The sequence below is a fragment of the Lepus europaeus genome, chromosome 1 (genome assembly GCF_033115175.1).
Source record: "Lepus europaeus isolate LE1 chromosome 1, mLepTim1.pri, whole genome shotgun sequence".
NCBI classification, from domain to species: domain Eukaryota; kingdom Metazoa; phylum Chordata; class Mammalia; order Lagomorpha; family Leporidae; genus Lepus; species Lepus europaeus.
The window spans coordinates 3,656,567-3,671,227 of record NC_084827.1 but is presented as its reverse complement, the minus strand read 5'-3'; the positions used below and the strand labels follow the sequence as shown (position 1 = coordinate 3,671,227).

The 14,661-nt window shown below is 41.5% G+C and overlaps 1 protein-coding gene across 1 annotated transcript in view; it reads right to left on the bottom strand.

The window, feature by feature from the left end:
- Positions 1-14,661, bottom strand: part of LOC133761791 (maltase-glucoamylase-like) — a 180,687-nt gene that overhangs the window by 151,109 nt on the left and 14,917 nt on the right. The window contains exons 6-15 of the mRNA XM_062194622.1: positions 14,205-14,376; positions 12,577-12,676; positions 10,609-10,721; positions 9,836-9,961; positions 7,222-7,353; positions 6,981-7,097; positions 4,827-4,940; positions 3,414-3,498; positions 2,130-2,247; positions 450-621 (exon numbers count right to left, since the gene is read on the bottom strand). Of these exons, the coding sequence (XP_062050606.1) occupies positions 450-621; positions 2,130-2,247; positions 3,414-3,498; positions 4,827-4,940; positions 6,981-7,097; positions 7,222-7,353; positions 9,836-9,961; positions 10,609-10,721; positions 12,577-12,676; positions 14,205-14,376 (1,249 nt within the window). The remainder of the gene's footprint in view (positions 1-449; positions 622-2,129; positions 2,248-3,413; positions 3,499-4,826; positions 4,941-6,980; positions 7,098-7,221; positions 7,354-9,835; positions 9,962-10,608; positions 10,722-12,576; positions 12,677-14,204; positions 14,377-14,661) is intronic.

Genomic DNA, 14,661 nt, shown 5'->3' with positions numbered 1-14,661 from the left:
ATGATAATGCGAAGAACTCCATCTGGGTCTCCCACGTGAGTGGCATCCTCTGTTGCTTTCCCAGGCTCATTAGCAGGGAGCTGGGTCAGAAGAGAACCATCCAGACTCCAACCAGCACCCATATGGGAAGCCAGCATCACAGGCAGTAGCGTTGCCAACTGCTCCACAATGCCAACCCCAAAACCTATCTTTTAATTCTACTTCACCACGGACTTCCTGAAGTACCCTCCCACTTCAGGGAATATCAGGGTTGTACTTAATATTTTCAGAAGGCTAGACAAGAAAGAATGTCACAGTATTAGAGCCATACGCATATTGACAAAGCACACGCTCTTGAGACATTAGATCACCAGGCCGCGCAGGTAGGAGGGGTGACCTTGTGATCTGAGAACATCCTAGAATGAGATTGCTGGGTACGGAGATCCACTGAGACTGGGCTGGGGACTCACCATGGGGATTCCAAAAAGGTTGAACTCGAGCACGCCAGGGATGGACCACCGAAGATCATTCCAGGTGGCTGTGTTGTCTCCTAACCAGTGGGCTGCAAACTTGCCAGACCCCGCAAATGTGGAGCGGGTTAAAATAAAGCTTCTCTTATTAGGGAACACCGTCTTGATGGCTCTATAGAGAGAGAGGTTTAGGGAGACAATGGAAGATCTTAGTTTGTCTCAGCCCAGGGAATACAGCAGCAATGCCAAGATATTAAAAATTCACACCCCATTCTCTTCTTCTAGTTCCCTCCTAGCAGAGTTAGAGTTGCTGCTGGAAGCAGCCTGTACCGTTAAGTATGTTCACATTTTTATTGTTTTAAGGTCTTTTATGTGCATGATTATCCCCATAATTTAAAGAATGTCAAAAGCAGCCTTGATCATTGTGATAAGTGAAATCAGTCAAACCCAGAAATACAATATCATATGTGCTCTGTTATTTGTGGAAGTTAATATAGAGAGTATTACAACTGTGTGGATTAACATCACTGGGAATTTAGTTATAAATATGCTTCACTGAATCATGCTATGTATTTGACAATATGCTCTTTGTCCACGTCATGACCACTGCCATGAATCCCTCACTCTGCAATATTAAAATCTCTGTTTTCAAAGAAAAATAGTATACCTGTATATGTATAAAATATCTACATTCGATGTGGATGTTCCAAAATGTTAAAAAAGAATTGTGAAATATAAAAAACAGCCTGGAAAATGTTAATAACTAGAGGGATATATATTTTATAAAACAAAGGTGGAATTTAACTTTACATAGATGTCTACGCTTTGGTCTTTCATATCCAGTGTGAGACTCTAGACATATACACAAATGGTCTTCTGCAGAGATTTTTGGTAGTTCAATTCTATTTAAATAGAAACACTTTGAAAATTTTCAATAAGAAAAGACATTTTAAAATTATATGTATTTACTTTTATAATGACATATATATCATCTATGTTTTAAATTAGAAGTCGGTATTTGTTCACATTCTTTAAAACTTTTGTTACAGAGTTTTCAACAACTTTCAAAATGGCTAATGTTAGATCCGCCACTTCGGTAATGAATGAATGTGCTTTCGGCCGGATTTCCTGCCATCATTGTTCATATCAAGCAGAAGAACTTCTCCGTGCCTTTTGCTCACTACTGTTTGAGTCCATACACAAATGTTGACAGAGCACAGCAGATGGATCTGAAACCTCACAGCACAGGGACAGTGTGCACTACCTCACCTTCATATGAAGGTCTACACGGTGTGTCAGAAGGGAAAGTACATGAGCTTTGGACTCCTGAAGAAAAGGGCTGATATTTGCCCTTTGTCATTTATCAGCTGTGGACCTTGTGCAGGTCCCCCCTTTTTTCTTGCAACCCTCCTTTCATTCTTTCACTCCTTCATTCCTTAAGTCAATACTCTCCATAGGCTTCTACTGGATTTCTTCTTCTATGTCAGATAGTTTCTTCATTCAATGATGTCAGCCATATTTATCTTATAGAATTTCTAATGTGACATGTATATACTTAGAATATAATTGGATACATATAGTTAGAAATTATGTATACGTATATATCATTCTACATATCACCCAGCATCTAGCAGATCAAAAACTGGATCATATGCAAATGCATAGCAGTAGTAGCCTTACTCGTCTGTGGCAATTGCCATGGAATAGCCATACAGACTATGGACGTCATACTGCTTGCCCCAGTGCTGCACTGCATCCATGCAGAGACTCTTGGAGAACAGGTACCCATCCAGGATTCCTGAAATAAGAGGGACCCATTGTCAGGGAGAGCCTGAGGTGCACATTTCCTGCTCCTTGATTGTCATGCTGCCTGGAAAGGAGCTCCCTTCCCCGGGCATCTGTTGTAAACATTCTGTAGACAGTTGTACTGCTCCTCACTAGCGAAAGGGCGGATTCTCTGACACATACATCAGTTATGGAGCCCCGCACACATCCTCCCACCTGGGCTCTCATGGGACCACAGGCAACAAGGCATTTGGAAGGAAGAGGATCAGTTAGAATTGATGCTGCTCAAACTAAGCAATTAGCCCAATAGAAATACTGGATAAAAGTGTGAATTAACCTCTGCCTCATTTTCCCCCTTCATCGTGAGTTATATAGAATTCCTTCCAATCTCTCATTCATCTTCATCCCTGCTCTGTTCAGATTCTAGTTACACTTGGATCCTAACTCTTTTGCAATAGCCTCTTGATGACTGATTTAGTTCTTCTAGCCAGTTGTGTACTGATGCCAGATTAGTATTTCCAAAACCACTGGACTATCATAGCTTCCTTTTCCTAAAATGTGCATATATTCTGTCACCAAAAAAATGAAAGGCACACTATTTTGCCTCGCACTCAAAGCCCTCAACATTCAATTCTGGCCTATATGCCCTGATCTCCTATTCCTGTAGTCTTCATAAAAGGCTATAATCCTGGAAGCTCTTTGAGTTTCTAGTTTTCTTTGAACTACAGCTAGTGCTGTGATTTCGAGGCACACCCTGAGAGAGAAAGTCGTTCAGTGTCCAGTCAAAGTTCAGTAACAACACAGTCACTGACTTCTCAGGCCACGGCTTCGGGCGTCCTCTCATCCCATGGTCCGTGTCTATTTTTCACACTATGGATATCAGTAGACTTCACCCTCACCTGAAGACCAAGCGTGCTTCTCCAGGCTCTGACAAGCCCTGCCCTGCGGGTGACATAGATGAGCCACCAGCTCTGGCTTCTATGCCACCTGCTCCCTGCTCTGCCCAGCATGTTTTTTATTTTATGCTGCCCTAGCTTCTCTTTTTAAATTACCCACAGTTTCCTTTCACTATGTGCTCTCACATACAAACTCCTCTGCCAGATTGCTCAGATCTATCTTATGAATTTAAATTATCAAACAGCCATTGCCACCTTAACCAAGCTGACCACCAAGACTTACTCGGAGTGAATGGAGGATAATTTAGGTTGTTTGTGGAACATCCTGAAACCGAACCATTAACAAAATTGGCCACTTCATTCATATCCTACAAGACAAAGAGCATCAACTTTAAAAAGTAAGATCATCTCTTGGCTAGTACTGGTCACATCTCTTTTGTGAGTGGACGTGATCAGAGAAAACATTCTACATTATTTTTAATGAGGTACTTAAATACAGGGAATGAAATAGATTTTTCTGTTTTTTCTACTCTTTAAAGGCTTATAGAAAAGACTCTACTCCCTCGAAACTGTGTATGTCAATCACTGAAAATGAACAATTTCCAAATATAAGTGAAAGAAATTTCTACTTATAAAACGTGATATATATCAACTAATAAATTCTTTCTATATACAAATATAACTATGGATATACATGCACATAAATACATATTCATTTGATGATAGAGAAGTGTACATACAAGCCAGTAGCTATGAAAAAGAAAGATCTGGGGGCTGGCGCTGTGGCATAGTGGGTAAAGCCACTGCCTGCAGTGCCAGCATCCCATATGGGCGCTGGTTCGAGTTCCAGCTGCTCCAATTCCGATCCAGCTCTCTGCTATGGCCTTGGAAAGCAGTAGAAGATGGTCCAAGTGCTTGGGCCCCTGCACCCGCATGGGAGACCCAGAAGAAGCTCCTGGCTCTGGCCATTGCAGCCATCTGGAAAGTGAACCAATGGATAGAAGACCTTTCTCTCTACCTCTGCCTCTCTGTAGCTCTGCCTTTCAAATAAATAAAGAAAGAAAGAAAGAAAAAAAGATAAAGAAAGATCTGGAAGGTTGCATATCAAAATATTGATGGTAGATGTCTTTAGTTGCTGTCATTTACATGAATTTTTGCTTTCATCTTCTTAGATACCTATACTTTTTAAACTTTCTACCATTCTCTTGTAAGTAGAAAACTGTTCAACACTAGAGCACCATACAATTTGCTGAATGTCAGCTGGATTGCTATTTTTCATTCCCCATGGTTTCTTTGGCTCTGATCACCTTGTTCAACCTGTTCAAATGAAAGAGCTTTGAACTGGCAATTGAACAATTCATGTACTTTATCCTAATGTAAGGGGTGTATGACCTACCTTCGTTTTTTCTCATTCATTTGTAAAAGGACAGCTAAACTCGGGGGGAAAATGTCTGAGTTTTCTTCCACTCTAACATTCTGCTTTGATTGTAAGCTATATGTTTTAGTGAAATTACTTGGACGGTAACATAGGGAATACTGAGAATTACTGTCATACCTGCTTTCCTCTCCTCCCTATGACCCACAGATACAGAAATATAGATATGGATATGGATAGATAACAGATATAGATACAGGTACAGATATAGATAGTATACAATCTGAATATTTATCACCTAATAAAGTTTTACAAACTCACAATCCAAAGTCCATCAAATTTCACTTGATTGTAGAAAAGCTCAAATTCATTCGCCCACCAAAGTGCACAGGTTGGATTAGTGTAATCAGGAAACACAGTTGTTCCAGGCCAGACCTGCAGGATACAAAGAAAAGCACAGGTAAAAGGAAATCAAGTGATGATAGTATAAATTGAATTACTTGGCAAAAATTAAATTGCTAACATGGTCACAGCACCAGAGATGCCCTGGCAAAGGTCATTTTCAGTTGGGAAAGTGACTCACCCAGGCTATTAAGAACAAATGCTAAATAAATACTCACTCAAGGAAAATCACAGTTTTAAAGAAGCGATCTTGTCCTTAAGGCATGAATCAATGGATTAAAGTGTTGTCTCCCTTACTAATCATTACCTCTGGCTCACTCTTTCCTATTTGTTTCTCTACTCCCAATTCTAGGATGGTAAGTGGGAGAGAGCACTGTGTCAGTTTCAACAGCCCATTATTTTTAATGTATTTAATTTACTTATTAAAACATTTAAAATTTTTATTATCAACAATTCTAAACATTTATGAGGTGCAAAATGACATTTCCTTACATTTAATCAAAATGTGGTGATTAAATCAAAATGATTAATATTTCCCTTTCTTTGTCATTTTTTTATTTTTTATTTATTTTTTAACTTTTATTTAATAAATGTAAATTTCCACAGTACAGCTTATGGATTACAATGGCTTTCCCCCCCCATAACTTCCTCCCACCCGCAACCCTCCCCTCTCCCGTGCCCTCTCCCATTCCATTCACATCAAGATTCATTTTCAATTATCTTTATATACAGACGATCAATTTAGTATATATTAAGTAAAGATTTAAACAGTTTTCACCCACACAGAACATAAAGTGTAAAGTACTGTTTGAGTACTAGTTATAGCATTAATTCACATTTGAAGGAGTTACAGAGAGAGGCAGAGACAGAGAGAGATCTTCCATCGATGGTTCACTCCCCAGATGGCCGCAGCGGCCGGAGCTGAGCCGATTCAAAGCCAGGAGCCAGGAGCTTCCTCTGGGTTTCCCACAGGGGTGCAGGGGCCCAAGAACTTGGGCCATATTCTATTGCTTTCCCAGGCTATAGCAGAGAGCTCGATCGGAAGAGGAGCAGCTGGGACTAGAACCGGCACCCATATGGGATGCCAGAGCTTCAGATCAGGGCTTTAACCCACTGCACCACAGCGCCGGCCCCTGTCATTATTTTATGATTAGAGCCTTGGAGCTATTCTCTTTAGTTTGCTCAGAAAGTATATAACAGGTTACCATGAACTATAGTTACCCTCATTATGCCAGATAACACTAGGTACATATTTTTCCTAGCTAACTACAATTTGGTACTTGTTCTCCAACCTCCCTCATTGCCCCATCCTCTTAGCTTCTAGCAATTATTCTTCCTGTTCAGACTGAATTTTTTGATTCAACATATGATGGAGAACATGTAGAATTTATCTTTCTGGCTTATTTCATTTAATATGTCTTCCAGTTCTATCCACTTTGCCACAAATGACAGGATCTCATTTCTTGTGGATAAATTGTTTTGCTTGTATATACACACTACATTTTCTTTATGCCCTCATCTATTGATGGATACCTCAGATGACTTATAATATCAGATTCTTTTCTATATTCCTTTCCTAAACACTTTTTTCTAAGATACTATATTCTGAAAGGAGCATCAGAGGTATTACAAATGAACCAGCAGTTAATAAATTCATAGAAAATAAGGACAGATGCAGGTGTGAGAAAGAAGCAATCACCTTGTCAAACACTGCAGAGAAACTGAGTACGAAGGGAGATGGAAGAGGCCCATTGGATTTATGGGTCAGGAGGTGACTAGTGCCTTTGGCCAGAGAGTACAGTGAAGTGATGTGGGAACAAAGAGACGGTAGTCACCAGTCCATGCAAATAAGGGGTCCTCAAAAAGTTGATGATAAATGTGTACTATGAAAGCACTATGCATGGATTACAAAAAAAATTTTGCAACAAAAATAAACATCTTTTAGTTCTATTTTTCTGTGAATTTTTTGAAGTACTCTTGCACAGGCATCCGAAAATGCACATCTAAACAACCACACACATATTCTATCACAGCACCCCACCCACATACACACTGGCTTTCCCACTAAGTTACCTCTCCAATGATGGGCGTCACACCGCCTGAATCGTTCACCCAAACCTTCAAAGCTGAACCTCTGTCGTATGGGCCATAGGGATTACTTGGGGGAGAGTTGTTAGAGATGGCTGGATCCTAAAAATGCAGAAAATACCATGAAGAGACTATCTGTAAGCTGGAGGCACTGAAGGAGACAGAGTTGGGGGATGCAGGAGGGGAGGGGGCATAATGAAAGGGAAGAGGGCATCGCATCACCTACCACAATGATGACCAATTTCTGCCCATTACTGTGTAACTCCTCAGCAAACTCGGGAAAGCCGTTGAAGTCCACTGGATCGTAGGTGAAGTCCTTCCTCCCGTCCATGTAGTCGATGTCAGCATGCTGAACGTCCTGCAGATAGACAGAGTCCACAACTTAGCACCTCGGCATTTCCCCATTAAATGGACTCAATCAAGTCATCATCAGGACTATTGAGATCAATGCTGACTCTGTGCTGGGCTTTTCTGGTGTTAGCAATCAGTCCCTGGTATCCAAGTGCTTATTTTCCAAGAATAACTTCAAAAGCAAATGGCCTCACCCTTGCAATCAGGTTAACTGTATATTGATGACAAAATCACCCAGGCGATTGAAGACATACACACTACATGACTTTTACCACATCCACAAGATAAAGGTAGGAAGGGACCACTACCCCCACACATCTCCCTTATTTTCTACCCCACGTTTTGTTCTGTAGCTTCTCTCTACTTCCAAGTTTCTGGTGTTTATTCTGTCCTAATTTTGTCTGTATGAAAATACTAGAAACTAGAATGAAATTTGCTGTGGTTCTAATATCCAGTTTGTGTCTTCAAGGGAATGGTTAGAGAGGAGAGAAGAAGATTATAGCAGAGACTTTGGGGCTCTTCCCCTTGCATTCTTTGCAAAATCTCCAATACCACCGTGGCCAATATAATAAACACATTCAGATATATCCATTCAAAGCACACGAATGTTTTATTACATGCATGTACTACATCCTTTTGTCCACTTAAACTTGGACACAACACTCAGCTCAGTTAACAGTGTTCTAGTCTGTGTCTATGTGTTCACTTTCACATTTCACTTAACTACGTGTTGGTAATATTCCATTTTTTTTTTCACTCCCTGGATCACTGAAGAAGGGAATTCTATCCATATGTGAGGAGAATGGCATGGAAAATAGAAAGCCACCCTCACAATAGAGATGCAGGCATGGAAATCAGTTACCCTGCTTTTCTAATTTTTTTTATTTGACAGAGTTAGACAGTGAGAGAGACAGAGAGAAAGGTCTTCCTTTTTCCGTTGGTTCACCCCCCAAGTGACCCCCACGGCCGGAGCTAAGCTGATCCGAAGCCAGGAGCCAGGTGCTTCCTCCTGGTCTCCCATGCAGGTACAGGGGCCCAAGCACTTGGGCCATCCTCCACTGCCTTCCCAGGCCACAGCAAAGAGCTGGACTGGAAGAGGAGCAACCAGGACTAGAACCTGGCATCCACATGGGATGCAGCGCTGCAAGTTGAGGATTAACCAAGTGAGCCACAGCACTGGCCCCTGCTTTTCTAATATTACACAGGACTTAGAATATTAAATGAAGTCTATAATCTTAGATGGGTTTTGATATTAAAATGGGGCCATTTATAGATAACTAAAGCAGGAATCTAGCACAGTGCCTACCATGAGAATCTACTATTACTGTGGTTCTGCCAATTATCTTTTACCTCAATCCTGCCTCTGCCACTTCACCTGCTATTCACTCCCTACCCCCATTTGTATAAACCTGATGAGTCCCAGAGAATAAAGAACAGTGGGATATATGGCCAGAACAGAGAGTAGATACACCTACCTAAATATCTTGACCTAGTAGAATTTTCTGCTCTCCTCCTCCCACCCCACCCCTGTTTCCTCAGTATTCCTAGACCTGTTAACTCTCGATTCTATATCATATTTTAAATTTTTTTATTTATTTTCTTTTTTAAGGTTTTTATTTAATGAATACAAATTTCATATGCAAAGCTTTTAGGAATATAGTATTTCTTCCCCCCATTCCCACCCTCCCACCCCCAACCCCATCCCATCTCCTACTCTCTCTCCCATTCCACTTTTCATTAAGATTCGTTTTTAATTCACTTTATATATAGAAGACCAACTCTACACTAAGTAGAGATTTCCACTGTTTGCACCCACACAGACACACAAAGTATAAAGAACTGTTTGAAGACTATTTTTACCATTAATTTGCATAGTGTAACACTTTAAGGACAGAGGTTCTACATGGAGAGTAAGTACACAGTGACTCCTGTTGTTGATGTAACAATTAACACTCTTATTTTTGACATCAGTGAACACCAGAGGTCTTGTCATGAGCTGCCAAGGCTATGGAAGCCTTTTAAGTGCACGAATTCTGTCGGTATTTTGACAGAGCTATATGCAAAGTGGAAGTTCTCTCCTCCCTTCATTGAAAAGCCCCTTCTTTCCACCGGGATCTCACTCACAGAGATCCCACATGTAGGTCATTTTTTGCCACAGTGTCTTGGCTTTCCATGCCTGAAATGCTCTCCTGGGCTTTCCAGCCAGATCTGAATGCCTTAAGAGCTGATTCTGAAGTCAGAGTGCTGTTTAGTGTATTATTTTCATCTCATTTGAAAGGCAGCAAGACCAAGCCAAATAAAGAGAAATCTTCCATCTGCTGATTCACTTCCCAAATGCTAATGCCAGGGGCCAAGAACTCAACCTGTATCCCTTGCATGAGCTGTGGTCAGGAGCTGCTCTTGGGAATCAAACCCAGGCACTCCGATGTTGGGCACAAGCTCCTTGATCACTAGGCTAGTCCTAGAGGAACTGTTAAAGCCTGACTTACGTAAGGGAGTTGTGCGGCACGGTTTCTCTCCACGACTTGTTTCATATTATCCAGGGTTCCATACTCGTAACGACTGAGGTGAAATCCAAGAGCCCAGTAAGAGGGTAGGGCTGGCCGTCCAATGAGCTGGAAAATTGTGAAATGAGAATTAGAAATTCGCTACCTTTAATAAAATTTTTCTACGTGTTGGCTGGGGCATAAAGCGTATTTCGCTTTCCGGCACACTGATACATGAACGGCTGCATGATGCTCTGTTTCCAGATGCTGTACAAACCGCTGAGCACGGGGCAATGTTCGTGCGGCTTTATATTCTCCCACCTTTTCTTTTTTTTTTTTTCCTAAAGATTTTTTATTTATTTATTTGACAGGTAGAGTTACAGACAATGAGAGAGACAGAGAGAAAGGTCTTCCTTTTTCTGTTGGTTCACCCCTCAAGTGGCCCCCATGGCCGGAGCTACGCTGATCCAAAGCCAGGAGCCAGATGCTTCTCCTGGTCTTCCATGGGGTGCAGGGCCCAAGCACTTGGGCCATCCTCCACTGCACTCCTGGGCCACAGCAGAGAGCTGGACTGGAAGAGGAGCACCCGGGACTAGAACCCAGCACCTATATGGGATGCCGGCGCCACAGACGGAGGATTAACCAAGTGAGCCACGGTGCCAGCCTTAATGTCTCAAATTTGTAATAACTGACTTTTGTGGGTCATACTTGTCTATTTTTAAGAATGGATGCTATTTAGGATTTCCTCAGTAACGGCCACGATATCCTAACTTTACCTCTAGATATTCTTGAACCACTTGCTCGGGTGTGTTTCCCAAGAACACATAGAAGTCGAGAATGCCTCCAATGGTGCGGTAAGTGACTGCTGGGGCAGGCTGGAGGGCAACCTCTTGAAAGATTAAAAGTGAAAAAAAAAAAAACACACAAAAATTAGAATTCATTCTGGAGTAATACCTACAAACGACTAAACCGGAAAATCACAAGCTATCTGAACATTAATAATGTGATCCTAATGCCTCACAGTTTTTCATACAAAGACTGAAGATTAGCATCCTCAGTGCACATGGAGCCAGAGCATATGTTCTGTGGACGTCTTCAACAACAGGTGATGGGAGCACCTCAGCTCCTTGTGGCAGCACACTAAGGAGAAGCCAACCAGACTCATCGAGGGGCCCGGAAGAAGCCACTGTAGCAAAAAAATTATTGGGGGCTAACGGCATTAAGTGGCTGAAATCCCTGATTGCCCTAAAAGTAGGCCCTCTCAAGAAAACTCGGTTGTCACAAATCCTGCCCTATGGAGCAACTCTGAGACACTGTGCACCATACCCAGACGCTGTTCCAAGACCATTCATCACCAATGCACTTTCCTAAGGAACAATGTACCTATCCCAAGTCATTTTTTCCCATAAGCTTTCCCTGTTAAAATGGTACACAAGCCGACACGCTAACCACCCTTGGAGTTACACATCACTGAACATTGCAGTGCAAATGCACGTTGTACATGGAAATAAACTTTCTTTTCTCTCCCTAATCATTTTGTCCGTTTCATTTGCAGGCCCCCAAGAACTAAACATAACAGGGCAGAGGAAATGTTTCCGTCGTTTCACAGTCACAACCATGTCATGCACACCTCCAATTCCAGCAGTGTTGCTCAGGCTATAACCCAACCAGGCACAAGGAGGAACTAACCTCAGTGAACTTCACACCAAACAAGAACTGAACTAAAAAGTGCCAGAGATGACATCACAAATTCAAAATCCCTCTGCGTTCCAATGACACCTCTTGGAAACTGCCTTGTAGCCTTGGTTTGCGTCCGGGGATAAAGACCTCCAGATCGACTTAAACGTACTTTTCCGTCAGAGGAGCAACATGCGCAGGATATGTAGGATCGTGTGGCCTTTCCCATTGAGTCTAATTGAGCTTGTGTTCGGATTCCTTTCATCTACCTTATCTTATCTCAGTCTATTCTTAGACTATCGGATATCCTCACCACCTTAGCATCATCTAAGATTCTCTTAGGATCTTGGAATTAGGTGGCTGAGATTCATTTATTGGTTGTCTTACAATCATCTTGGATCACTTGGAAGATTTTACAAATATTCTGTGGTAAAGCATCAGATCCTTTTCTTTTTTTAATTTCCAATTAATTGCCAACACACACCTTTGTAAAATAACATGGGAATGAGTTACTGGGAGAAGTTTTATATATGTACTTAGATGCTGCCAGCAATGTTTACTCTCAGTTTCCATGCTCACTGTGGACCTCAAGTGGTTTGTGAACCAGCCACGGACCACACTTTCAGTAGCACTCGTCTGCTAGCACAGTGATGCTCAATGCTGAAAAGGGCAGAGGTCACAGCCTACACCCACCATCAACCCTAGGAGATTCTGATCCATCGCCTCTATGTGTGGTGATTCACTGCTGCTAGGGTCTCCTGAGTGAAAGGCTAAGAAGAAGGGGGGGGGGGGGGATATTGTCTGAGAAGATTACAGGGATGAGCTCATTATATTAACTCTGCAATAGAAGAAGAAATTCTAATTCTAATAATACCAATATTCTAACAGGGGCAAGAGATTCAGGAAAATCCTGAGCTCAAAGACAACCCCCTTGCTCGTGGCTGTCATGGATCCACAGGTAAGGAAGTAGCAAGGGAACATGTAGGCCTTAACCTGCGTCTCAGTCGTCATAAAGGGACAGGGACTGAACTCGGGTCACTGTTTATGAATGTTCACTGGTCTTTTACCCATGGCGTTGCTGTTCATCAGAAATACCCCAAAGGACAATCCACTTGCATCTTCCAGGCACAGGAAGAATGTCTGAGCACCATACAAGTTAGTTCCATCCTAAAGGAAGATAATTGAGAAGCAAAAATTTATCACCAAGTAGTCTAAACACCATATGGTTGGATTGGCTTAGGAAATCCATCTTTAACCTGTGAGTAACTGCCAAGAAATTCAAAGTCCATGAAGATACGAATACATTTTAGAGCATGGGACCTGTATTTGGCTGATGTTAATTAACCACATGATCCAGTGTTTTCATATGAATGAGCCAGCTGTGACCATTCATTGAGTAGGAGTGGAGGTTCTATTGTATGTGACAAGGTGGTAGGGTGGGATTTTCAAACCATAATTCAAAGAGGTACCCCTCTCAAAGATGCCAGTTCTTAACCTCATTTGCAAAAGAAAAAAGAATTAATATGAATGAAGCAACCATAAGGAACTGAAGTCTAAGACTCCACAGCAAAGGAGTTCTCAACATAGACTGCACCCCAGATCGATGAGAACAAAATTCCTGGGGATGGAAATGGACATTGCTATTGCATTTTTTTTTTAATTTCCCAAAATAATTCCACCAGTTGATGTATTTATGAATTACATGAAGATCTTAGTTAAATGAGTGTTCACCTCTTACATGTTGGTGCAATGATTTACATGATTTGCCAGCATCTGAGGTTGCTCAAATGAACAATGACCACCAGCCATTCCTAGATAAATAGCTCTGACTCAGCACCTTCTCGGCTTTTCTGATAGGCAGATGTATAGTAGAAAGCATGTACTTTATGTCAGACCACATAAAGTTTGGGTCCTTTCCCTGCTATTTACAAACTGTTTTACCTTGGGCTAAGTTGGTTTCTCTGAGCCTCAGTTTCACCTATTAAATGGGAAAATTATGTTTTTTTCTGGGTTAGTTTGTGAAGTAAACATAAAATAAAAATAGTTGCTTAATAAATTATTGCTATGATCTTATATCCAGGCATTAGTTCTCCTTAATCAGGATGTCCCCGAATGACAGAGTACTTCTAAGCCTGGGAATCAGCACTGCTTCAAGTTTTAGCAGTCAAAACACACAAAGGCAAAATAAAATAATACAGTAATAGCAAAAATGAAACTTTCACCACCCCAATCGTTCCTTGTGCAAACAATGAATCGTACATGGCTATGGCTGGGACTTCATTCTATTTTGCTGAGAAATCAGTGATTTTCAAAGATCAACCTAAAAATCTGGAAATCATAATCCACTGTTGTTCAAAGTATAGATAATAATAATATGTTTATTTCATAGGGAAAACAGAATTTAAAGTAGTTGGCATTTACTGAGTGCTTTCTATGTAGCAGACAATCTTCTAGAAAGTTTGCAGGCATCAATTCACTTATTCTTCAACAGAACCCTGTAAGGATTATCCTCATTTCATAGATAAGGAATTAACTTGCCCAGAACACACAACTGGGAAATAGTAGGGACAGAATTTAAACGCAGAAAGTGTCACTCTAGAACCTTAATCTTAACTACTGTGTTGCATGACTAGAAATACCCTTCAAGAACAAGGCTATGATACTCAGTAGAGAGGGGCCCATCCTAAAATCTTACCTCATTGGGGGTTGTGTCCCTGGTAAAAATAGGCCAGGTCTTCCAATTCATATCATGCCGATACTGTTGGTGCACATGTTCCCCCAGACCATACACGTTGGCACTGGGCAGGCGGATGGAGAACTGTAGGAACTGATCAGCAAACAGGAGGGGCCCGATGCTCGAATCAAACCTAACAGATGGAAACACAGGGACAGGTGGCCAGTTGGGATATGCAGATTATAACTGCTTAGAAAAGTATTCTTTAAGACTCAGTGACTCAATGTCCCCTATTCAATCAGTCCCATTTACCTCCTGTGATATTGCTCCATAGACACCAAGAGTTTAAGACTCCTTAAGGGTAGACACCATGTGACACGTTTCTTACATTTGCCCCCCAGAAGCCCTACCACCTGCCCTGAGCACACTACTTATATGACAGGAGATGCTCAGTAAATATTCACTAGTAGGCAAGTGG